At 40.4% G+C, this 9,890-nt stretch overlaps 1 protein-coding gene and 1 long non-coding RNA gene across 3 annotated transcripts in view; one reads left to right on the plus strand and one right to left on the minus strand.

Annotated features, from left to right (window-relative positions):
* ndufa10 (NADH:ubiquinone oxidoreductase subunit A10) overlaps positions 1 to 9,613 on the minus strand; it is a 10,384-nt gene extending 771 nt beyond the window's left edge. The window contains exons 1-9 of one of the 2 annotated variants that reach the window (XM_032516442.1): positions 9,407 to 9,613; positions 6,494 to 6,662; positions 4,152 to 4,367; positions 3,844 to 3,930; positions 3,247 to 3,368; positions 2,946 to 3,025; positions 1,796 to 1,850; positions 1,594 to 1,679; positions 1,195 to 1,303 (exon numbers count right to left, since the gene is read on the minus strand). In XM_032516442.1, coding sequence (XP_032372333.1) covers positions 1,195 to 1,303; positions 1,594 to 1,679; positions 1,796 to 1,850; positions 2,946 to 3,025; positions 3,247 to 3,368; positions 3,844 to 3,930; positions 4,152 to 4,367; positions 6,494 to 6,662; positions 9,407 to 9,481 — 999 coding nt within the window. In that variant the 5' untranslated portion in view covers positions 9,482 to 9,613. Of the gene's footprint in view, positions 1 to 1,018; positions 1,304 to 1,593; positions 1,680 to 1,795; positions 1,851 to 2,945; positions 3,026 to 3,246; positions 3,369 to 3,843; positions 3,931 to 4,151; positions 4,368 to 6,493; positions 6,663 to 9,406 lie in introns of those variants that run through there. The other variant, XM_032516441.1, reaches the window with a different exon arrangement.
* Positions 1 to 9,890, plus strand: part of LOC116689812 (uncharacterized) — a 26,328-nt gene that overhangs the window by 8,322 nt on the left and 8,116 nt on the right. The gene's annotated exons all lie outside the window — the stretch shown is intronic.

Below are 9,890 nucleotides of genomic sequence, written 5' to 3' on the forward strand. Positions count from 1 at the left end.
TTTTTTTTTTTTGTTGCAGCAAGGGGAGACAAAAAAAAAGTCTCCAGTCAATAAACAGAAAAGGTCAGAGCCCAATGTTTTCCTGCAAGACTGATGATACCAAAAGCCTCGTAGAATATTCCATTTCTGGCATTTGCTTCCTTCTAATGACGAGTCGTTCAATATTTCAGCGGAAGGAAATGAGTTCCATCATGAAGACGGTCGTGCATAGGCTTCACAAGGCAAAGGATAAAGAAATAAAAGCAAAAAGGGGTGGGGATTGTGTAGGTTTCAATAAAGGGATCATTGCAAGATAAAGGAACTAATCCACAGATAATGACAAAACATATTAGCGGGAGGGCATTTTATACTCCTGCAACACAGCTAATTAATGTAACCAGCCAACAGCAACCCAGTGGATCTGTGGGATTGATCCATGAAACCTGATCATTTCTTATTATCCGTTTACTTTATATTACTAGGGTAATATATTGGCCGATATTAGCAAAGACACATCTGTGTTTGCATTTACATTAGCCACAAAGTAACAAGACATGGCCAGTAATAAAGTAAAGTGTTTCATGGTTCGATAGGCAGTATTACAGTAAAGTGATGGCATTTCCTGAACTTACAAGATGTTGTTTTTTTGCCTTCATCCATAAATCTCTCTTTATTTATTTATTTATTTATTTATTTATATATATGGCAGCCCCAAAAGTCAACTCTACAACATTGCGGCAATATCAACATCAATGTATTTGGTCGAAAAACTCAGATTTTCTCCGTATCGCTCTATATTTGCTCTAGCTGAAATGCCAAAGATGTGTTTGTGTTGTGACGTAATCAATACATTTCTAAATTAGCTGAACCAAACAAAATATCAGCACGCAGATGCAGCTAACATGTTTGTTACAAAAACACTAAGTAGGGCGCGGGGCCCCTGGTAGAGCGTGCGCCCGCCCCGGTTTGCTGCATTTCATTCCCCCCTCTCTCCCCTTCAGTATAAACTGTCCTATACAAATAAAAGGCCTAAAATGCCAAAAAAAAAAAAGGAATAAAAATATATAAATAAAAAACTAAGTAGTCCGAAAATACAAAGTAGTACATTTAAGGGATCCGTATGAATAAAACAATTATTTTTATTTTATTTAAGTTATTGGCCAATGTATCATCATCATCTGATTTTTTTTTTTTTTTAAACATCTCTCTACATACCGATTTAAAGGCATAGTATTTTTCATCATAGTCGTGGGCCCCGATGGTTATTTCTGGCAGAAACTTTGGTATGTGGGTCAGGGTTGCCACCCTCTGCTTGTCTTCCACACTGTAAAACAGAGAAAAAGACAGCAAATAAAATATAAAATAAAATCAACTCATAGCAAAGCAACTTAGATGTATGCCGATCTATTGGTGGAGTACAGCGTGTAACAAGGCAATCAGAACGAATCTGCATTTTGAGTTCTCTGCGTGATTCGTTTCAGGTACTCTGCATATTTATCCGTAATGAGCGTGACAAGCCGAGGCTGAGGTTGTGAATCCGACTTCAGCTGAGCTCTTCCTCTATGCAATTTGCATTTCAATGTGGAAAACGTATAACATTAATCAAGCACTCACAGCATCCTCATGTGGTGGTATGTGACATCATCCTGCTCCAGCCACGGCCCCTTTTCAAACTTCAAATAGTCGATGTCCTCTGCCACCTGCGGACGGCACACAATAAATACGCCGTCTACAGAAATAGTAACAGGGATAACTTAGGGACAAAAACTCCACCCCAAAACGGGTTTCACCCAGCTGCTGTCCACTATAGTCTTACCCTTTCAACGTCTTGGGCTTGGGTTGCATTATAAGCAAGCACTTCTGATGTTTCACTAAAAAAAAAAAAACAACAACACACAAACCTCAATTAGACAAACACTAGAGGTTGACAGATTAATCCGCCATTTTTTGGCATTTTCTACATAAAAATCGGCATTGGACGATTTTCTTATTTTCCTTTTTTTATTTTTTTATTTAGGGCAGAAGTGAAGATCCACTAAGATATTTTTTTTCCAATAGTTATACCTTTTCTTCAGACCTGCAAACAAAGACATGCTGCTAGTTGCTTCTTTGTGCAGTGCTATTATTGTTAAAATGTTCAATATATTTTGTTTATGAAAGTTAATTTCTTTTCTCAGAAGTTTGATAAATGCTGCTCAGAGCACTAAACCATTTTTTCATTGAACATTTTAATCGACAAAGTTTATTTTCTTCTTACCGGATTTGTGTATTTGACGTATTTTTTTATACAATATTGATACAACATATGTTTTTACATCACACCTTTTTTAATTTAAGTATACACCTGCAGATTGGTGAATAATAATTGGTGTTCAATAAATGTTTGTGTTTGTGTGTAAATATTAGTTTCATTTTATCTTTCAAGTGGAGATTTAAAAACAATCACATATCGGCCAAAATCGATCGGCAGCCTTTATCGGCCGTCGGCTGACGCCGATTTCTAAAGATCGACATCGGCCACAAGGAGCCCCGCATCGGTCGACCTCTAAAACCCTCTTTAGTTTAGTTTGGTTTACTGGCTACAAGTTGAAGCTGGGCGATATGGAGAAAATCAAATCGATGGATTTCGATATTGCAGAAATAATTATTACTATTGCTTTTATTTTTGATAACTAATCTTCAGTAATGTAGATATAATGACAAAGTGGGTAAAAGTAAACAATAAAACAGTCTAGTAAGTTCAGAAAATGACTTCACTTTACTGGAACGCAGCCTTCAAGAACCGGAAAAGGCGTGTCATATTGCTATATTGCTATATCAAACATGTAAGACTGTATCTAGCCACGTGTTGGCCGGCCCTACTAGGAGTCTTTAAATACCAAAAAATACATAAGGATCATGTATGATGCATGTGTAATTTGACAGTGGTCTAGCTCTTACACACTTGTTTTAGTTCAACTACTCACCTGATTTTGGGCAGGAAAGACTTCTTGTAGCTATCCTCAATGCTCTTCAGGTACGTCAGAGGCACATTCTGAAGATAGGACTGCGAATGGAGAGATTCATTGTTACTAATAAATACTCAACATGGAGCTAAAAAAGCTTAACTGCATCATCCCACTTTAAACTGATGTTTTCACACCAATGTCTGATTTGAAATCGGCTCTCTATCTTCTATTTAAAGTTAATGAGTGAGACTGAAAACATTGTTGCCAGAGTTACAGTATCTCCAGTGTGCGGTGGTTTCAGTGACCACCGTCTCACTACCTTGCCGCTCTGTTTCAGTTTCTTCTGCACGTCCTCGGCTGGCAGGTCCACATAGATGACGAGGTGTGGAGGCAGGAACTCACAGATGCTAATGCCCTTGATCTCGTTGTAGTGCTGCACACCTGCGAGCCACAGGACATTTCTTTAAGACGCGTGTAATGTCCTAGAGACTTAAGAAAAAAATCCCACTATACTTTCAGTGTGTAACACATGTTATAATGCTTGTATAGCTTCTAGCATGCCACGCCCTCATACTCTGACTGGCTAGTAGTCCTTACCTAACTACTGAGCATGTGCGACTCCCAACAAAGATGGAACAGAAGTGCGATACCTCACTATGTAGTTATAAGGGAAAGCTCGACATCCAGGGTAAAAAGAGGAGCTGCAGCAATGTGCAGTACAACAAAAATGATGTGTTTTTTTTTAATTAAACCATGTAAACCTAAATAAAATGATGTACCTAAAAATGAGCATAATGAGCAATCTTTAAAAGATTGATCATTCAGGATTTTATTGATTGATATCAGATTACTCAAAGAGAGAATTGTATTAATTAGAGTGTTGAATATTTTAACCCAGCCCTAGTGATATACTCACACTCCTTCCTGATGTATCCCTCTTTGAACATGGCCTCCAGGAAGACCAGGTCACTGAAGGGAGAACGCTCCAGGATTACTCCCTGGCCTTAAAACACAGAAGAAAATCAGGGTGTATGCCAGTGATTCTGTTAACACCCTATAAATCTTGTTATACACACAGTATTATTACTTAAAATGAATCAAACGCAATTGTATAATTGCATATGACAATCACCAACGTGATTTTGGCCCTTTGCCATGGACGTGACCTAACTGGACGCTGAGCCGAGCACAGGACGCTGCGGGGCACCTCTGAGTCAGCGGTACCTGTGGTGAGCAGGTGTTCGAGGGCGTCGGCGTACTGAAGCAGCCTCATCGTGTACATCCACATCTGCAGTCGGTAGCTGTTTCCGTCGGCAGCTTTGGGGTCTGTGTAGAACTTCTCCAGGCTGCACATCCCGTTGAAGTCAACAGGAAGCGGCTCCTTCTCGCCGGTCATCTTGTCCAAGTAGAAAGTGTCAGGCTCGGGCATGTAGAGCATCCCTGTGCATATAGAATCATAAGTTGTTGTTTTCAACACAAATACTGTCCACACTTAGACCGGTAAACCAGCGATTTGATGTCCCCCTGCAGCTCAGGTTGGAAACCTGCACATTTTACAAATCTGCAGGGACCAATCACAAACTGGCTTATCCACCTGGCGTGCTATTGGTGGGTTTAACATAGGGGTGGGAATCACCAGAGGCCTCACGATGCGATATCGCCACGATACGATATGATGTGATGGAATTGCGGTTTTAAACATATTGCAATATTCTGCGATATATTGCAATTTTATTATTTATTCCCAATTTCAAATGTCCTAAGACAGGGGTCTTCATGGGGGTTGCGAAAGTTTTGGTTGATTAGACTTTTTCTTATATCCCCCCCCCCCCGCGCAATTTTTTCCACTAATTGAAATGTCTTTAAATCCACATTAACATGAATTCAACACACTGTAGTAAACAGATAAATGGAGGCAGAAGATGTCTTTCAGTCATCAATGCACACATGGCACTATAGGACCAGTTTGATATAACACAATGTTATACAGTATATATAATTAGGGGGTCCCCGCTCCATCTCGCCATCAGTTTGGGGGTCCTTGGCCTGGAAAACGTTGAAGACCCCTGTCCTAAAAGAGCATTTCTCTGTTTGTTCATCTCACTTTAATTTTACTGCTGAAAAATGAGATTATCAAGGAGGACAAAATTACCAACACATATATAGTAAAAAAACCAATACGTGGCTTCTGTGTATCGATACAGTATTGCCAGAGAAAATATTGCGATACGATGCTGTATCAATCTTTTCCCCAACCCCTAGTTTAACACGATGACGCTAGAGAAGCGAGAGAGTGTCGTGATTAGCTTCGGAACGAGTGCCGACTTTAGAGGCATAGTAAGAGGAACAAAGCGTCTCCCCTGTGCTTTCCAATCACGGGCGGAAAGCTGGAGCAGGAAAAGTTCACACGCTCCTTGATTCCGTTTTTTTGAGGGCGCAAGAAGAAAATGTAGTACGCCTTAAATCGACCTGTAACTCAATTCTTTTTTCTTTTGTTTTATATTTCCCCTATTTCAACTGTATTACTGATAGATGCTTTGGTAATAAATACAGAAATTACAATCTGTCACAGTTTAGTTCACAGTCACATTTGAACTGAATGGTGCTCAACATATGCACATTCAGAAATGTAAAAGTAGTATTATTGTCGATGTGCTGTATTGTTTCCTCTGCCTCGTACAGGCTCTCCCTCCCTCCCTTTGTCTATTTTATGTTAACACTGAAATAGTTAATCATATCTAAGGAAATTAATCTCCCATGTCAAGGAGAGCAACATCAATGTACTGTCGTTCTTGAGTGCACTTGAATGCAGCTTGATTTCAGAGAAAAGGAAAGAGACAGACTGACTATGCTTTGTTGTTTGGAAAACGTTCAGTGCAGTGATGTTGCCCCGGTTACCGTACGGGACTCTCACACAGCCTCAAAACCACCACCGCACCTGTCACATAGCATACGCCGGTCTTAACGTGTCACAGCAGCATCCCCTGCCACTTCATTCTAACCCCAACCGGCCCGTCAGACACCGCCTACCAAGAGCCTGGGTCTGACCGAGGTTTCTGCCTAAAAGGAAGTTTTTCCTCGCCACTGTCGCACTGTTGCTTGCTCTGGAGGAAACTAGAACTGTTGGGTCCTTGTAAATTCCGGAGTGTGGTCTATCTGTAAAGTGTCTTGAGATAATTCTTGTTATGAATTGATACTATAAATAAAATTGAATTGAAAATTGAATTGAATTAGAACTACCCCCATGTACCGATGCCATTGATTTAACAATAACAAGACAATAAGAGTATCTCCCAAAATACCCATGGCATACTATATATTATCAGCCCATAATGGATTCTCGCAGATATATCAATGTCAGTCAAGCTCTCAAACATTGGCGCAGTAAGCATTAGCACAATCACATTTCATCCATGTAAGCCCCATGATTGAAGGGGTTTACCGCTTTAGCGTGTAAACGCCTTCTTACATCTACTGCATGACGACAAACCTGAGGGGAATCACTGGATGAGTGTACCTGTGCTGGGGCACACTCTGATGAAGGATCCCTACACTGAGATAGTTACCCAGCCTGTCAGCCAGCTTCTGGGCCAGTGCTCCTTTCCCAGAGGACAAGTTGCCGTCCAAGGTGATGATTTTGCTGTTCTGCTTTAACCGGGGCGTCGTCCTCTCGCCCAGTGCATAGGCCAACCAGCCATACCGGAGGCTCCTCACCGAGCTGGTGTGAACACCCGCCTGAATGACACAGAACAATTAAATGCCACCTTTTAACTGATAACACGGGGTTAACACAGACCAGATTTACACACACAGATTCCCTCTAACCCTTTTCACCCCCAAAGTCTGTAAAATCAACCAAGTCTTTCTATACAGCAACACTACCCAGTGTTTCCCCTAGCATTGTTTTGGGGGGGCGGCGCACACCTGCAAAACCACCCCTCAAAATTGTTAAAGAATATGCAAAATTAAAAAAAACATGCCAGCTGATACTATACTGTTATATAGTCTATACTGGTACTATATTACAGATATTAAAACTAGATCTGACACATGGACAGAGTCTCAACATACACAACCCACCATGGGGAACTTACCATCTCCACTTTTTTTCAGTTTAATTTGTAATTAATGAAAATTACAAACTCGGTGCCACACCAAAAAACCTAAATCCGGCATATTTGCCCACTGTGCTCAGGTCGTAATTTAGCCCGGACACAGACGAGACTATGGAAGACGTTACCAAGATGTTTTATTCCACATCCTATTGTAATCTATATTTTACATTATGTACATTGCTCTGAGTTTTGAACGTTAGTTTATGGTTCTCTAAAGGTTAGTTTGAACCAAACCAAAAGCTAACGTGTAGGGAACGTTAGTTTATGGTTCTCTAAAGGTTAGTTCGAACCAAACCAAAAGCTAACGTGTAGGGAACGTTAGGGAACGTTAGTTTATGGTTCTCTAAAGGTTAGTTTGAACCAAACCAAAAGCTAACGTGTAGGGAACGTTAGGGAACGTTAGTTTATGGTTCTCTAAAGGTTAGTTCGAACCAAACCAAAAGCTAACGTTTAGGGAACGTTAGGGAACGTATATGGTTCTCTAAAGGTTAGTTCGAACCAACCAAAAGCTAACGTTTAGGGAACGTAGGGGACGTTAGTTTATGGTCTCTAAAGGTTAGTTTGAACCAAACCAAAAGCTAACGTGTAGGGAACGTTAGGGAACGTTAGTTTATGGTTCTCTAAAGGTTAGTTCGAACCAAAACCAAAAGCTAACGTTTAGGGAACGTTAGGGAACTGTTAGTTTATGGTTCTCTAAAGGTTAGTTCGAACAAACCAAAAGCTAACGTTTAGGGAACGTTGGGGACGTTAGTTATGGTTCTCTAAAGGTTAGTTTGAACCAAACCAAAAGCTAACGTGTAGGGAACGTTAGGGAACGTTAGTTTATGGTTCTCTAAAGGTTGTTTGAACCAAACCAAAGCTAACGTGTAGGGAACGTTAGGGGACGTTAGTTTATGGTTCTCTAAAGGTTAGTTTGAACCAAACCAAAAGCTAACGTGTAGGGAACGTTAGGGAACGTTAGTTTATGGTTCTCTAAAGGTTAGTTCGAACCAAACCAAAAGCTAACGTGTAGGGAACGTTAGGGAACGTTAGTTTATGGTTCTCTAAAGGTTAGTTTGAACCAAACCAAAAGCTAACGTGTAGGGAACGTTAGGGAACGTTAGTTTATGGTTCTCTAAAGGTTAGTTCGAACCAAACCAAAAGCTAACGTTTAGGGAACGTTAGTTTATGGTTCTCTAAAGGTTAGTTCGAACCAAACCAAAAGCTAACGTTTAGGGAACGTTAGGGGACGTTAGTTTATGGTTCTCTAAAGGTTAGTTTGAACCAAACCAAAAGCTAACGTGTAGGGAACGTTAGGGAACGTTAGTTTATGGTTCTCTAAAGGTTAGTTCGAACCAAACCAAAAGCTAACGTTTAGGGAACGTTAGGGAACGTTAGTTTATGGTTCTCTAAAGGTTAGATCGAACCAAACCAAAAGCTAACGTTTAGGGAACGTTAGGGGACGTTAGTTTATGGTTCTCTGAAGGTTAGTTTGAACCAAACCAAAAGCTAACGTGTAGGGAACGTTAGGGGACGTTAGTTTATGGTTCTCTAAAGGTTAGTTTGAACCAAACCAAAAGCTAACGTTTAGGGAACGTTAGGGAACGTTAGTTTATGGTTCTCTAAAGGTTAGTTCGAACCAAACCAAAAGCTAACGTTTAGGGAACGTTCCCTCCTGGTTCTAACGTTCCCTAAACGTTAAGAGAACCAACCAACGGTAACGTTCCCCCGCGGTTGCGCAGTACCTTCACACAACGTTCCCGTTTGGATGTTTTTGGTTGTTCTGAGTTTTCGAAGTAGCATAAAAGGTTTGGTGTCACTTGATTTAAATTTACTCAAAATGATTTGACTTAAAAAAATCTAAGTAAGATAAACAGCATAGCATTTATTGTAAGGCTTTTTTAACAGTAGCGTCACAGTGTCCACGTTAGGAACAGTAGTTTTAACACTGTTATTAGTGAAAATATTTAAAACAAGAATCTATCAATGGAACAATTTTCACAACTAAGATAATGCACTTCTTTAATTTAGTTTGCAAACCGAACCGAAAACGTATCGATACGTTTTCTACAAATATCAAATCTCGAGTGTTGCAATAACACGTAACGTTAGGACTAAATATTCAATTGAAACTCAAAACTCTGCATATGGCAACAACGAGACGGGCTAGCTTACCAAATAGCGTATTTACAAATTGGTATATCGAGAGGCTTGACTGCGAACGTAATGATGTCTATCCACCGACCGGAACATCATAAACCAAAGAGCTAACGACTGTGATGCTAGTAGCTAGGAAGCTAGTTAGCTAGCTAGCTAGTTAGCTTGCCCTTGTAAACGTACACGTCATGCAGGACAAGTGAGGGGCCGTGTATTTTCTGTCCTTACCTTCTGTGCAACGTTCACTGCTTTAAAAGCATTTGCTCCCGACGGGACGACCAGTCCAATCACCCTCAGGGCCATGATTAACTGTCCTCCAAAATAAACCCGAGCTGACCCGAGTAATCACCGCGACCCGGCGACAGAATAACACGTCACAGGGAGCGAGGGCCTTAGCGAGTGTTGTCTCGTAGATTACACGTCTGAGTACGGCCACTTGTTGCCTGAGTCTTTTTTTTTGAAGAACCAAAAATGCCTTTTACTGTAAAAATACAAATGTGATAACAGTACATAGTGGATGAAAGTAGGCTACATTTATAGGTTTCAAAAACAAATGTCCAAAACAACACATTTTAATTTAGCCTTCTAGCGCTTATGGTTCGGATAAATAGTTGTTGATCGTTTGTTTTGTCTATGGAATTACCATTAGATCAGATTTAGATGATACTTTATTCATCCCACAGCGGGGAAATTCCTTTGTTACAGCAGCAAT

The sequence above is a fragment of the Etheostoma spectabile genome, chromosome 5 (genome assembly GCF_008692095.1).
Source record: "Etheostoma spectabile isolate EspeVRDwgs_2016 chromosome 5, UIUC_Espe_1.0, whole genome shotgun sequence".
Lineage (NCBI taxonomy): Eukaryota > Metazoa > Chordata > Actinopteri > Perciformes > Percidae > Etheostoma > Etheostoma spectabile.